The 16,358-nt window shown below is 40.7% G+C and overlaps 1 protein-coding gene across 20 annotated transcripts in view; it reads left to right on the forward strand.

Moving 5' to 3' along the window:
* MARK3 (microtubule affinity regulating kinase 3) overlaps positions 1–16,358 on the forward strand; it is a 118,407-nt gene that overhangs the window by 65,212 nt on the left and 36,837 nt on the right. For all 20 annotated transcript variants that reach the window (XM_008959080.4, XM_008959082.4, XM_008959081.4 and 17 more), the window contains 6 exons: positions 1,577–1,642; positions 6,489–6,559; positions 11,722–11,778; positions 14,866–15,102; positions 15,281–15,400; positions 15,652–15,751. In XM_008959080.4, the coding sequence (XP_008957328.2) occupies positions 1,577–1,642; positions 6,489–6,559; positions 11,722–11,778; positions 14,866–15,102; positions 15,281–15,400; positions 15,652–15,751 (651 nt within the window). The remainder of the gene's footprint in view (positions 1–1,576; positions 1,643–6,488; positions 6,560–11,721; positions 11,779–14,865; positions 15,103–15,280; positions 15,401–15,651; positions 15,752–16,358) is intronic.

Below are 16,358 nucleotides of genomic sequence, written 5' to 3' on the forward strand. Positions count from 1 at the left end.
ATTCCAACTTTTCACACCCGTCCTCCCGCCCCCAACAAAAAAACTTTATCACTGTTGCCTAGAACAAGCTAACGTAAACATGTTTATTTTGTCTTTTAATTACTTAAATTGTGACCTGATTAGAGTTTTGTACTTAAAACTTGACATATCTTTGATAATAAATTGAACTTTTAAAAAATTCCTATTGCATTAACATAGTTTTCCCAGAAGACCCAAAGTTTCGTTGGAAGATTAGAAGGGTTTTATTTTCATGCAGCTTACCAACACATGTGCCTTAACTTTCTGAAGTGGCTTTTCTTCACAGTCTGAACGTATCAGAGTCTAGGGAATGGTATGATAGCTTTATTCATCAGTTCATCAAACATTTACTGACTGCTATGTTAGGCATTTTGTTTGGCCTGATACTCTATTAAAGCCTCAGAAAATTGCTTGAAATATAAAACACTAGCATACCCCCCAGTTTTGGGTAAACTTAAAGTAAATATTAACATAATAAAGTAGATATGCACAATGGTGATTTGATAGCTTCAGAGATTTACTCCAGTTTCATTTTTAAAGTGTGTGTGTGTGTGTGTGTGTGTATTCTTTTTTTTTTTTTTTTTTTTTTGAGACAGGGTCTAGCTCTGTTGTCCAGGCTGGAGTGCAATGGCATGATCTCAGGTCACTGCAACCTCCACCACACTGGCTCAGGCCATTCTCCCACCTCAGCCTCCCGAGTGGCTGGGACTACAGGTGCATGCCGCCACACCCAGCTAATTTTTGGCATTTTTTTGTAGAGAGGGAATTTTGCCATGTTGCCGAGGGTGGTGTCCAACTCCTCAGCAGAAACGATCCACCCGCCTCAGCCTCCCAAAGTGCTGGGATTACAGGTGTGAGCCACCATACTCAGCCAAAAATGTATATATTTCTAATAAGGTTTTATGAATTAGCAGTGATAGAAATATTTCCATCTGTAACAAAAGACTGCTTTAGGAAAATCACCCTGACCTACTGAAAATGATTCTTATAAAAAAGATTCCCCCCCTCAATTAATTGCAGTATAATCCCTCTGCTTCTTTCCATCTTTGGCATCAGAAAAGTAACAAAGGAACCTTGTTCTTTGAAAGTTGTCATAAGTTTCCCAAGCAATAAAGGTCTCAAATAGAATTACATCCTTAAAGCCATAATCATAAGCAGCTAGATTTGCATTTGTTGGAGCAGAGTAGAACTGAGCAGTTGCTGCAGGCTGACCACTTTTCCTGGGGTGCTGGGAGGGCAGCTAGCCAACACAGACATGCTGAAGGACAGTGAGGGTGACAGAGGAAGTGAGCTCAGGTACACCTTGCTGGACTGCTGAGCACATATGGAAGTCACACTGAACATTCAGAAATTATTTTTATGGAATTCCATGCTTTCATAGACTCTTTTCTGTTGTTGTGGTATTTGATAAAATTCCCTAAAAGCATTTTTTAGAGGGCCAGCTATTAAAATCTTTAACAGGGAAAAGGTTGCTTTTCATAGTTACAGTTTATATGTGCATGGTTTGTGCATACAGACATTTGTCTCTTTTTCTTCTGTGTCCTCTCCTCTCCCCCAGTGAAGTTATTCGAAGTCATTGAAACTGAAAAAACACTCTACCTAATCATGGAATATGCAAGTGGAGGTAAGAACATTTTTATATATGTTGGGTTTTTTTTCTTTCTCCCTTTTAAAAAAATACACAACCATACTGCCCATATGGGTCATCATTAAGGTCTCATTTAACGTCCACAGCCATAATACACTAGGATGAGAGTCAGAAAAGCTGACTCTTAGCACTTCTAGGGGTTGCCATGAAGTGTTTCACTATTAGCATTGTTAATTGGTAATATCTAAATACCTGGATATTTTTTGTGGTAAAACATGCATCACTGAAAATTATCGTTACAATCATTTTTAGGCGCACAGTTCAGTGACATTAGCATGTTCACATTGCCCTCACCACCACCCATGTCCAGAATGTTTTCATTTCCAACACGAAACTCTATACCCATTAAACACTAACTCTCCATTTCTCCTTCTCCCAGTCCTTGGCAACCATTCTCCTTTCTGTCTCTATGAATTTGACTACTCTTGGAACCTCATACAAGTGGAATTTTACAGGATTTGTCTTTTTGTGTCTGGCTGATTGATGCAGCATAGTGTCCTCAAGGTTCATCCATGCTGTAGCATGTGTCAGAATTTCATTCCTTTTTAAGGCCGAATAATACTCCATTGTGTGTGTGGGACACACACCTCACATTTTGTTTATCTTGAGTATGTGGCTATTTAAACATATGAATGCTTAGTCTGTTTGAAACAAATGTGTGCTTTGGTTTAGATGCTTTTCTTTACCAGATTTTAATGTCGCTGGTGTCTGTCTTCCCCAAGGCCAGAAATGATGGTTACAGTACACATCACTAGAGTTTCCTTAAAATAAAGATTAATGACTAGTAACTATTTGCCTATGGTTTTGTAAAAATGTAGATGTTTTCTGAAATGCGTGTTTATAGCTGCTGTCTTTTATAATGATTTGTATTTTATGGTTGAGATTGGGCTGGGTTTGTAGTTTGCGACCACACGTGAGTTGCATTGTCTGTGAAGGGCAGAAGCTTTCTTGTTCATCTTTTTGTGTCCCCTGCCTCTAGCACACTGCCTGGCACACAGCAGATACTCAACAGATAAGAATTAGACTGCATTTAGGAATTATAAACTACTGGGTACACATTCTGTTAAACTCTATCGTAATTTTATCATTAGCACTTTGATCCATGTTACAAAACCTGAAGATAGAAAGTTGGATTATAGTCTCATTTGAGTGAGTTTACCATTGAAAATAAAAAGATTGTAAACCTGTTGTGGAAAACAATGAGTTGTAGTAAGCATACCTTTGACACCACTTTTTTATACTCCTAATTCATTATTAGTTGTGTATTTTATACTTTATATATGTCTAGTTTGGGAATTTCATTGGGATTTTCAAAACTTCAGGGGTAGTAGAAAGAGGGGAAGGTTAATTTCAGGACCAAAAAGCTTTATGGAGTTCTAATACTTTCTGTGGGCAAACAACACAGAGTAATGTGCATAGCCCTCACGTTGTACAGCCTCTACAGTGTACAAGGTGCTTTCTCTTACCAGATCTCCTTTGACCTTCACAGCGACTCCATGCTGTGGCCAGGCAGTGAGCGATGGGCTTTTTACCCATGAGGAAATGGAGGCTGGGAAGTCTCACTGTGGGCACTCTGGGCCTGGACTGCCAGTGCTCTGACAGCAGATAGCCTTTGTAGTTTGTTGGTCAGTCACGGCTTTCTGTTCCCATCTGTTTTAGCTACCCAGGTCACAGAGATTACTCATATAGGGGCAAGACAAAAACATCTAAGAGTCATCCAGGTTTAGTAGAAAGAGGATGGGCTCTGGAAGAGACAGACATGGAGTGAATCCAGCCAGTGGCCCTCATTGGCCATGTGACCTGGCAAGTAACATGTGCTGAGCTGAGCTTCACAGTGAGCATAGGAACCCCCTCTGAGGGCTCAGTGCACTTGGCAACATTGTAAGAGCCTTTAATCATTTAATCCAAGGTGGTGGTTCTGTATTACCTTGGGGTTTTTTTTTTTTTCTTTTTGGAGACAGGGTCTCACTCTGTTGCCCAGGCTCGAGTGCAGTGGCGCCATCTCAGCTCACTGCAACCTCTGCTTCCTGGGTTCAAGCAATTCTCCTGCCTCAGCTTCCTGAGTAGCTGGGACTGCAGGCGCACACCACACCTGGCTAATTTTTCTAATTTTTGTAGAGACAAGGTTTTGCCACATTGGCCAGGCTGGTCTTGAACTCCTGACCTCAAGTGATCCACCTGCCTTGGCCTCCCAAATTGCTGGGATTATAGGTGTGAGCCACAGCACCTGGCCTCTTTAACAGTGTTTTGTTGAGTTTATTAAAACAATTTCCAGGACATATGTTTTATTGTTGATGTGTTTGCCGTTGTGAAAAGTTTTATTAAATTGGCCACCCATTCCACCATTGCATCTCCCCCACCCGCCAGCCTGCTGCCTTTTGATTTGGTAAACTCATAGAATTTTAGAATTGAAAATAATCTTAGAAATTTTAGGGCAGCGGTCTAATTTTTACAGATGAAACTGAAGCTCAGAAAGTTTGTTCTATGCCAAGGGGTCCATAGCTAGTTAGTTTCAGGACCTGAACTAGAACTAAGGGCTTTCTGAACTGGCCTGTCAGTGTCCTTCCATCCAGCCACCTGTTCCTGCCCAGGCAGGAGAGCCACTCTTTGCTTCTTGCTTCTTTTATCTCTAATAAATAGCCTTAGTATTTTTCAGTTCAGCTGCTTAACCTGAATGTTAATACATTTTTAATAAGGAAAAAAAGATCTGGATTGAATTCCTGGTTTAAAAGTTGAACTCCTGAATTATAATTTAGTAATTATGAGTGTGACATACGGTTCCACAAATCTCTTAAGAGGTTTATATTGAATTCAAATTTAGAAAAAAATCTGTCAAAATTATATTGACAGACTTGGATTTTATCTGTCTTTACAACAGCTGGTAGGCTTAATCATTTAATTTTTTTAAGTGAAAACTCTTCTATATGATACTCACTCATGTTTAGTTGTTTTTGCTTATTAACCACTTGTTTTGACATTGTGTGCTTTTCTGCAAATAGGTCATTCACATAGAAAATGCTGACACTTTACCGAGCTGACATTTAACTTCATAATTCATCATAGTTAAGTGAATTGTGTTGTGTAAACTTGACAGTATGTAATGCCTTTTAAAAGATCATTATGCAGGCTGGGCACGGTGGCTCATGCGTGTAATCCCAGCACTTTGGGAGGCCAAGACGGGCAGATCACTTGAGGCCAGGAGTTCGAGACCAGCCTGGCCAACGTGGTGAAACCCCCATCTCTACTAAAAATACAAAAATTAGCCGGGTGTGGTGACGCACGCCTGTAATCCCAGCTACTCAGGAGGTTGAGGCACGAGAATTGCTTGAACGTTGGAGGCAGAGGTTGCAGTGAGCCAAGATCGGGCCACTGCACTACAGCCTGGGCAACAGCACAACTCTGTCTCAAAAAAAAAAAAAAAAAAAAAGCATTATGCAATCAAGTAATAACATGAAAATATTTGTGCCCATTCATTATGTAAAATTTATTCTTTCAGAGTTAGGGTTAATAAGAGTTTCAAAGTCAGATAATTATGTAATTCATGATGACTTTCAAGTATCAAAATATTTTAGTTTAATATTTTCACTAAGCTGATGGAGGTATTCCTTATTTGTATGAAGTAAAGATGTTTCCTGAAAACACTTATATCTAATTTTCTAAATTAGTATTCTTTTCTATTGATTTCAGAGGTGGTGATTCTTTATTCTACATTGATAAGCAGTTGACAGTGCTAATAATATATTCCTTGAAGTGTCACCTTTCTTCCCCAAAGAATTAATGTTGTGTAAACTGCCACCTAGGCGTGCATCAGCTGGTTCTGTTGTTTTCACCTCCATTGTATCCTGAGCTCCTACTTACCACCGCTGTGCTTCCCACTCTAGTCCCCGTCACTTTCATGATTGGTTTGATTATTGTACTGATCTCTCTCTTGGTCTTCCTGTCCCTTCCCGTCATTGGAAGCCTCTTCCCCGCTAGCAGCCAGTGATCCTTTTAAGAGGTCAGTCTTTTTTCATCTCTGCTTCTCATCTCACTTATAGTAGAGCCAGAGTCCTCACCACGGCCTACAGGACTCTTCCTAGCCTCATGAACTCCCCTCTTCCCCTCATTCACACTTCTCCAGCCCTGTGGCCTTCTTGCTCTTTCTCTTAATTACTGTGGAATCTTACCCCAGATAACTACATTGTCCACACCCTCAAGTAGTCAGCAAAACACAAGGGTGTGCACACACAGGCTCACTTGTCTGTCTCTCCTACTTTTTCTCCACAGCACTTACTGTCCTCTGATACACGATATGTTTATTCATTTATTGCCCCCTCCCCCAACTAGAATGTAAACTCTATGAGGAAAAGGATCTTGTGTTCACTGCTGCATCTCCCCAGAACCTACCTAGAACAGTGCCTTGCAGTTAGTAGACATTCAGGAGATATTTGTTGAGTGAGTGAATATACTCCGGAAATGCTTTGTTGTCGTAATCCTGCAGTGAGGGTGTCCTCTCCTAACACAAGTAACTTCATCCATTTTAATTTTCTGTTTGAATTGCTTCGTTTTTATTAAAGCCTACTGAAAACGCTCTTTAAAATAAGACTTACATAATTTAAGTAAAGGGAATTTAATTTTAAGGCTTTTCTTCAGCTTAAAGATTTTGTTGGTGAATTTAAATGCCTGTAGTTAAAGCCAGCTTAGCTCAAATTCCACATATTTCTGGCTAACTTTATATCTATATTTAAAAATTAGAGCATTGCTAAAAGTGAAACATCAATTTATGGGAAAATTAATGCTCAGAAGTAGGATTTCTACTTACTTTTATTTCTCTCACCTATAGGTGAAGTATTTGACTATTTGGTTGCACATGGCAGGATGAAGGAAAAAGAAGCAAGATCTAAATTTAGACAGGTATGAATTAATGTGTCTTTACTATGTCAATTTGATAATTTATCTCACTTAAACCCTGAAGCAAACAAGTGTTTGCCTCCATAAATGCTTATAAGGCCTGTTGGATGGCAGGGGTTGGCCATTCAATTCAACAAAAATTTATGAAGTACTTTTCATACCTAAGGCACTGTGCTGGAGGCAGCCATGGTTCTATTCCTAGCTTTGTAATGGGAGCATTAGTCTTATACTTAACCTTCCCTTTTTACAATTGAGCCTTAAAAATCTAGAGCCTTTCAAAAACACCTGTGATTACATTAATTAAAGCCATTTCAGAGTTTTTAGCAAGCAGAATGTCAGAACCCCAAAATTCATTATTGGCTTTGTCTGACATAAACCAAGGCCAAGTGTAACTGAAACTGTTAATTAGTAACTTCACTTCTTGCTTTGTTTTTACTCTGCTTTTTAAAGAGACTCAGGTTTTAATAAGCAGGTTTTAAGCAAACAGGTTACTTGACTCTCCTGTCTTTATTAATAATAATTACTGTTATCTGTTGACCATGCCACACACTGAGATAAGTACTTTACCAACATTAATGTAAATCTTACAGCCGCTTTGTGAGTTAAGGACTGTTATATCCATTTGCTAAAAAATAAGACAACTGAGACATGGGAAGATTAAATAACTTGCCCAGAATTGCCTTTCTTTTTTTCTTTTTCCCCCCTTATTGTGGAGAACGGGGTCTCGCTGTATTGCCCAGGCAGGTCCCAGAATTGCCTTTCAAGTAGGAGACCTGCCATAGACTCAGAGTCCCAAACCCTCTGACCCCAAAACTCAGATTTGCAATCATTATATTGTGCTATTATTTAGACGGGGAATCAGCAAACTTCTGTAAAGGACCAGATAGTGAACATTTTAGGCTTTGTGGGCCACACTGTCTCTGTCGCAACTATTTAACTCTCTCGTTGTAGCTTAGAAGCAGTCGTAGGCTGGGTGCGATGGCTCATGCCTGCAATCCCAGCACTTTGGGAGGCTGAGGTGGGCGGATCACCTGAGGGTCAGGAGTTCGAGACCAGCCTGGTCAACATGGTGAAAACCCTGTCTCTACAAAAACACAAAAATTAGCCGGGCATGATGGCAGGTGCCTGTAATCCCAGCTACTGGGGAGGCTGAGGCAGGAGAATCGCTTGAACCTGGGAGGCGGAAATTGTAGTGAGCCAAGACCGTACCATTGCACTTCAGCCTGGGTGACAGAGACTCCATCTCAAAAAAAAAAAAAAAAGCAGCAGCTGTAGACAATACCAAATGAATGAACGTGACTGTGTTCCAACAAAACTTTATTTACAAAAACAGGGATGGGCCGGATGTAGCCAGAGGCCATAATTTGCCAACCCCTGATTTAGACGAAGGAAAGGAGCAGTGCTTCACTGCTTTTAAATTAACTCTGTATTCTCACAAGGCCTACATTGAAATGGAATTATAGCCTCATTTTTTCTTAGAACCTTTATATTTTGTTTTATTCATATACAGGATTGTCAAGCTGGACAGACTATTAAAGTTCAAGTCTCCTTTGATTTGCTTAGTCTGATGTTTACATTTGTAAGTGATAGGACTTATTAAGTTTCTTATAAATGTTGCTTATATTTTGCTGTTGCTTAAATACTAATGGTACTTTGAATTCAAATCTAGTAAAACCAAAGTAAAAATCAGCTTTGGCTATCATTTAACTTCTCTGATCCTGTTTTTAAAGCTATAAAAAAAAAAAGAAATTATTCTTGATGAATTCCATAGTTCTTTGCAATTCTAACATAATTTGATTGTATGGTCTATTAAAGGAAATTCAGATTTTTATTAGAAAAAAAGTGTTTGGCTCTTTCCATAACTGTACTCTTAATTTTTATAAATTGGCCACCTAAAAGGTAACATTTTTTTGCTTCATACAATTTACATTCCTTCCTACTCAGATGAATCTGACTTGCAAACATGTGTGAAGATGGCTTATTGACTATGAGGAAGGGGCTGGTGTCACCCAGCAAGAGCTTACTAACCTAAATCTTGAGGAAATTACTCTAATTTTTATTGTAAATTCCCTGCAGAAATTCTGAAGCCTTTATTTGAGGAGCCTGTTAGTTGAACTAGGAAAGATGGTTTGTACGTATGTGTTTTTTCAATTAGCAAATTGATTTAGAATGCTTTAGAATTGACCCCTTCTTCCATGGTATTTGCCTAAAACAGCTCCATTAGACTTGGAAGGATACGCATGATATTGGTGTTTCCACTTTTCTGTTTCAAATGCTGTGGTTTCTTTGTTTTTTTGTTTTTGAGATGGAGTCTCCCTCTGTCACCAAGGCTGGAGTGCAGTGGCCCGATCTCAGCTCACTGCAACCTCCGCCTCCCAGGTTCAAGCGATTCTCCTGCCTCAGCCTCCCAAGTAGCTGGGATTACAAGTGTGCACCACCACGCCCAGCTAATTTTTTATTTTTTATTTTTGTAATTTTTGTAGAGACAAGGTTTCACCAGTGTTGGCCAGGCTGGTCTCAAACTCCTGATCTCAAGTGATCTGCCCTCCTCAGCCTCCCAAAATGCTGGGATTACAGATGTGAGCCATCGTGCCTGGCCTCAATTTCTGTGCTTTCTAGGAGCTTATAAGTCATAATTACTTTGACTAAGTAAAACAAGTTTTTCTATTTATGACAAAAAGGAAGGTATGCCACACACAAAGTACACTGTGTGTGATCCCTTTTCCATATTCATCACCAGATGGGTTTTCCCCTTCTGCTTCCTTCACCATGCCCATCCTAGTTACTGCTTATGACATTTTAATTTTTTGGTTGAGCTCATTCTTTTCCAAGAAAAAGGATAGATTTCCAGCTCCATCTTTTTTTTTTTTTTTGAGACAAATCTCGCTCTGTCGTCCAGGCTGGAGTGCAGTGGCGCGATCTCGGCTCACTGCAAGCTCCGCCCCCTGGGTTCACGCCATTCTTCTGCCTCAGCCTCCCGAGTAGCTGGGAATACAGATGCCTGCCACTACGCCCGGCTAATTTTTTGTATATTTAGTAGAGACAGGATTTCACTGTGTTAGCCAGGATGGTCTCAATCTCCTGACCTTGTGATCCACCCACCTCGGCCTCCCAAAGTGCTGGGATTACAGGCGTGAGCCACGTGCCCGGCACAGCTCCATCTTTTTTACTTACCTCTTTATTGGTGGGCTGGTAATATTGATGATTTGACACTCTTTTATGTATGATTGAAAGTGAATTAGGCTAGCATTGATAGTTTAACCTAAATAACATCTGTTAGAAATCACCATTTCTACCTGGTAATAGAATGCAAAAAAAGCAGTAAGTTCAAGTTGAGTCTTTTCAGCTTATTGTGGCATCAGGTTAGCTTTGAGCTGTTTTGGAGCTAAAGAGAGAGAGAAATCCTTTGATCTCTTTGAGAAAGGGCAGGAAATCAAATCTGCTTCAAAAGCAGAATTTGAAAATAAACTATAAGAGAAATCTCAATATGAGGAAAAACTAATATAAATTCTGAATGAGAAAAGGAAAAAGATTAGATAAAATTTACCTGTGTCCTAGGTGACAAAGCTATGACTTTGTTTTGGGAAAACAAAGCTATTTTACTTTTCAAGTTTTCATGCTGACTGAATAGAACAATAGTGATAAATCCAAAGTAACAGATGCTCTAAAACCCGTTTTTTGGCATTGGAATTTTTGTACCTTTAGTTAATTATAAGTGGGTCTGATATTCTGAATGTTAATTTTAAATAATGAAGCTGCTTAGTAAAGTGCTGATTTTTGTTATCATCTCATCCTAACCCCAGTTCACCTTTTCCTTGCTGCTTATTCTGAACCAAAATATTGTACAGCCCTCTGAGATTTTATGTCCACGGGTGGGTCCATGGGGCTTAGAGCTAAGAGTTGATGATGATTTGGAGGAACCAACAGTAATTTTATTATAACCTCAGTTTTATGTATATGTAATCATATGTGTCTAAATATACATGCAGAATACCAAAGAAAAGACTAGATGCAAGTACAGCAAAATAGCAAGAGATGTTACCTCTGCTTAGTGGTAATGCAGGAATATATTTCTATAGACTTTTCTGTATTTCCTGAAATTTCTACAATGACCATATAAAGCTTTAATATTAGAAGACTTTTTTTAAGTGACCGGTAAGTGTGAAATTTCAGTAAAACAATTGTTTAATCATAGGCATGACTGCAAGTTGACTAAATAAAAGCATACTATTTACTGAAAGTGGGAGGAATCCTTAATAGTGCACGTAGTAGTTTTCATAGTTCACGTACGTCGCAACATTCATTCCTCCATTTTAATAAAGGAAAAGGAAACTGACCCTCAGAGAAGTTAACTAACTTTTGCTCTCCATGATCGACATCAGTTAGAAGGAAGACTGTTGCAGGGAGCAGGCTGAGAAGGGCACTTACAGAAGAGAGCCAGCCTGGATTAACACCTGGGTATGGGCAACTCTCTAACCGCTGGTTTGGTTTGGAGTTGACTCTATGGGTATGGAAAGGTTGCACCAGGCCGGGCGCAGTGGCTCACGCCTGTAATCCTAGCACTTTGGGAGGCTGAGACTGGTGGATCACCTGAGGTCAGGAGTTCGAGACCAGCCTGGCCAACGTGGTGAAACCCCATCTCTACTAAAAATACAAAATTAGCCGGGCATGATGGTGCACACTTGTAATCCCAGCTACTCGGGAGACTGAGGCAGGAGAACTGCTTGAACCTGGGACGGGGAGGTTGCAGTGAGCCAAGATCATGCCATTGCACTCTAGCCTGGGTGACAGAACGAGACTCTGTTAAAAAAAAAAAAAAAAAAGTTACATCGGAGCCTAGGGGCAGCCAGGGTCCTCCAGATCTAGGCAATTTGTTGGGTCCTGGCACTACACTATAAGTGGAATGTCAACGGATAGGGTCCAAAAAGAGACTTCAGTTAAAACAGTAGAAAACGGAAGAACGTCCTCACCTATTTGTTTTTGCCCTCACCCATGAATTTCTCCAGACTGGAAAGTTCAAGGCATAGGAAAATTGTTTTTAGAAATCCACACGGACATTCGAGTGTATACTGAGTATTCAATATGTGTGAACATTAACAAAGTTATTTTCATCTTAATTACGAATCTGCACCAGTGATGACTGACTCTGTGTCTCTCCTATTCAGATTGTGTCTGCAGTTCAATACTGCCATCAGAAACGGATCGTACATCGAGACCTCAAGGTGAGTAGAAGTGCCTCACTCAGTGTATGCTCTGTCTGTTTGTGTGCAGTTCTCTCAGTGGTCATTAAACAAATGAGGTGTAGATTAGCCTTATTAACATTTTTTTAAATCCCACAATAATTGAATCCTCTTAATCAAGTTATGGGAAAGAGCATTACAAATAAAGAAAAATAAAGGTTATTGAAAGTATTTTACATTTTAGTTACGGTGACTGGTGGTTGATCTCTGGAGAACAGTCATCACACAGCCAAACAAATGGGGGCCTCCAGAAATGTATGGTCACGCCCATAGCATCCTCAGTGCCACCCGGCATTCATTTCTGCTGCTTTCATCAGTATTCTCTCCCGTTAACAGCAGTGCCTGTTTGAGACCTCTTTCAAGGTCCTCAGCCTCTGCCCTCACTCTGGCATAGGATGAGGTTTCGTATCGCACAGAGAAAATAGAAACACCATGCAGAAACTCTCATTTTCTACCAGGCCCTCAAACCTAGCAGCACCTACCCCCATCCATCACTTCTTTCCTCCTGTTACAGGAAAGTGGGGTGCTTCTGCTCTGAGCTCTGGGTCCTGATTCCCTCTGGGAGCTGTGCTCTGTCTGATGCCTCTTTTCTCTCCATTTGTTTATTCACTCTCCTTCTCTACTGGCTTTTCACCAGCAGCATTTACACATGCTCAAGTCTATATACCTTTTTTTTTTTTTTAACTAAAAAGCCATGCCTGTTCCTCTTTCAGATACACGCTTTTTCTCTCTTCCCTTTCATAGCCATATTTCTCTAAACATTTCCTAGATTCTGTGTCTTAACTTGGCACTCACTTTCACTCTCCCCTTACATAATTGCCATTGACTTGCTTGTTCTCTGCACCCGCCCCTAGAGCATTCACATTCACTCTCTCAACTGCAGTGGCCAACTGTATGCTGATGGCCCCAAATCCATTCCTACGGCCAGAGCACTCTTCTGGGATCCAGGACCCAGCTGAGCAAAGGGTGTCTTCATATAAGCATCCCTTGGGTGCAGCAGGTTCAAATCCTATAAACATGAATGTTCACTTCTCATTCAGGTGTCTGATGTCCCTCAAGTGCCTTACTCTCCTGTACTACCCACTCAGTCACCAGGTCCTTTTGCTGCTGTGTTCCAAGTATCTCTTAAGCTCACTCTTTTATGCCCCTGTTACACTGTCCAAGACCAGACCACCATTATCTCATAGGTGATTCCGACACTACTTTCTTATATGTTCTTCTCTGTTTCTAGTGCCTCTTCCTCCCGTGTATGTTTTCTACACTGCACCCAGAATGGTCTTTTAAGGAAACACAAATAAGATGGTCATTTCTCTGCTTGAACAACTCTTCATTGGCTTCCCATTGCTCTTACGATGAAAACCCAAACTTCTCAAGTACAATCCTTTGTGATTAAGCCCTGACCATCTCCCCAGCCCCCTCTACACATCTCTATCTCACATACTGTCTTCCAGTTTCTTGTGTGAAACATACTGTGTCTCACATGGGTTCTCAGACTCTTTATTCTGCCTGAAATACCCCTCATCAACACATCCATTATGATCAGATGCACCTTCTGGTACTTTGATTTCACTTCATCTGGGAAGCCATTCACACCTTTCAGTGCCAACCCACAACTCCCTGTGCCTCTTCAGTTATGGCATTTTGTCTCAGGACAGCTGCTTATCATTCTCCCTCTTCCCTTCTAAACTGTGAGCTACTGAGGGTAGGGCTTTATCTGTCTTCATCATTATCCATCCAGACACTAATATAGCATCTGCTGTGGAGTAGCCACTTAGGAAATGTTTGTTAAAGTGACTGTGATTTGTCTCTTTTTTTTTTTTTTTTTTTTTTTTGAGACGGAGTCTCACTTTGTTGCCCTGGCTAGAGTGCAGTGGTGCGATCTCTGCTCACTGCAACCTCCACCTCGCAGGTTCAAGCGATTCTCCTGCCTCAGCCTCTCAAGTAGCTGGGATTACAGGCGCCCACCACCATGCCCAGCTAATTTTTTGTATTTTTAGTAGAGATGGGGCTTCACCATGTTGGCCAGACTGGTCTCAAACTCCTGACCTCAGGTGATCCACCCGCCTCAGCCTCCCAAAGTGCTGTGATTACAGGCATGAGCCACTGCACCCAGCCATGATTTGACTCTTGAATGAGGTTTAGGATTCTCCCCTCCTCATTAACAGCCGTTTTATAGCTATTTAGCCGTTTTTATGAAATGCCCTTTTTAAAAAAAAGTTATTTATTTTTTGAGACAGGGTTTTACTCTGTCACCCAGGCTGGAGTGCAGTGGCACAGTCATAGCTCACTGCAGCCTCAAACTCCCAGGCTTAAGAGGTCCTCCTACCTCAGCCTTCCAAGTAGCTGGGATTGCAGACGTGTGCCACCATACCCAGCTAATTTTTTAAAATCTTTTGTAGAGAAAGGGTCTCACTATGTTGCCCAAGCTGGTCTTGAACTCCTGGGCTCAAGTGAGCCACTGTACCTGGCCCTGCCCCATATTCTTGTTTTTTGGTTTTGAGATGGAGTATTGCTCTGTCGCCCAGGCTGGAGTGCAGTGGCACGATCTTGGCTCACTGCAACCTCTGCCTCCCGAGTTCAAGCAATTCTCCTGCCTCAGCCTCCTGAGTAGCTGGGATTACAGGTGTGTACCACCACACCCAGCTGATTTTTGTATTTTTAGTTAAGACAGGGTATCACCATGTTGGCCAGGCTGGTCTCGAACTCCTGGCCTCAGATGATTCGTCCACCTCGGCCTCCCAAAGTGCTGGGATCATAGGTGTGAGCCACCGTGCCCAGCCCCCATATTATTATTATTAATTGAAAAACTCAAGGCTTTTCTTGATCTTGGGACATTGATGTTTAAATTAGTGCTAGAATTAATCTGTACTTCATGTTTGTTACTGTTAATATTATAAAATAAGGAGTTCTGACTTGTCTCCTGTTTTTTTCTCTAGAAAAAATGTTTTCACATTAATTAGGAGGTAACTTCATATCATTACAGAAAGCTTTTCTAAAATGCCTAATCCTGTCATAATTCTAATTCTATTTTGGCTAAATTTCATTTTTGTCTTGATGTTTTCCCTCTAGGCTGAAAATCTATTGTTAGATGCCGATATGAACATTAAAATAGCAGATTTCGGTTTTAGCAATGAATTTACTGTTGGCGGTAAACTCGACACGTTTTGTGGCAGTCCTCCATATGCAGCACCTGAGCTCTTCCAGGGCAAGAAATATGACGGGCCAGAAGTGGATGTGTGGAGTCTGGGGGTCATTTTATACACACTAGTCAGTGGCTCACTTCCCTTTGATGGGCAAAACCTAAAGGTATAAGAAGCTGCACCCATGTACTTCACTAAACTAAAAGAAGTTTCCTAATATTACATGGCTTAATATTTTTAACATTATATCAGTGCTGGGGGTTTCAAGGGTTTTTTTGTTGTGTTTTGTTAACTAAACCTAAAGGTTGACTTACTCGTTTTCTTTCCTCTGTACCTCCCCAAAGGAACTGAGAGAGAGAGTATTAAGAGGGAAATACAGAATTCCCTTCTACATGTCTACAGACTGTGAAAACCTTCTCAAACGTTTCCTGGTGCTAAATCCAATTAAACGCGGCACTCTAGAGGTAATCATGTAGGTGGAAACAAGCAGTAACTTTGGAGAGTCTTTAGAGTGACCTTAGATCTTTGCTTGATTTGTATGCCATACTGGATATATCCTGCGGCTTTTTAAGCAAGAATTGAAACATTAAAAAATATTTTTTGAGTTTATGCTTTGAACGATAGTCAATGAAATGTTGAAAATAAATTTTTGTAAATATTACAGTTATCAGAATATTTCATTTTACTCTGCTAATGAACAGTTTACCTTTTTTAGCAAATCATGAAGGACAGGTGGATCAATGCAGGGCATGAAGAAGATGAACTCAAACCATTTGTTGAACCAGAGCTAGACATCTCAGACCAAAAAAGAATAGGTAATCACTCCATGCCTGCATGTTCATGTGTTTTTGTCTAAGTAACATATTTCTGTTTTGACTCATGTCTGTGCCTAAAATGTGAATAATGGAAAGTTAAGCACAAGTTATATGAACAGTTTATCTGTTCTGTCATATTTAGGAACGTAACTACCTGCAGTTTCCTGTAATGGCACCCAGTAACTCTGAAACAAGTGCCCATTTATGTTACAAAATATATGTAATATGTCATCTTTTAGGTCAAATGAAAATTATTTTGCCCTACAAAAGAATGATTTCTGGCCGGGCGTGGTGGCTCACGCCTATAATCCCAGCACTTTGGGAGGCCAAGGCGGGCAGATCACCTGAGGTCGGGAGGTCGAGGCCAGCCTGACCAACATGGAGAAAACCCATCTCTACTAAAACTACAAAATTAGCCAGGCACGGTGGCTCATGCCTGTAATCTCAGCTACTCGGGAGGCTGAGGCAGGAGAATTGCTTGAATCTGGGAGGTGGAGGTTGCGGTGAGCCAAGATCGCGCCATTGCACTCCAGCCTGGGCAGCAAGAGCGAAACTCCGTCTCAAAAAAAAAAAAAGGATGATTTCTTACCCAAACAAAACACATAAA

Source organism: Pan paniscus, chromosome 15 (genome assembly GCF_029289425.2).
Source record: "Pan paniscus chromosome 15, NHGRI_mPanPan1-v2.0_pri, whole genome shotgun sequence".
NCBI classification, from domain to species: domain Eukaryota; kingdom Metazoa; phylum Chordata; class Mammalia; order Primates; family Hominidae; genus Pan; species Pan paniscus.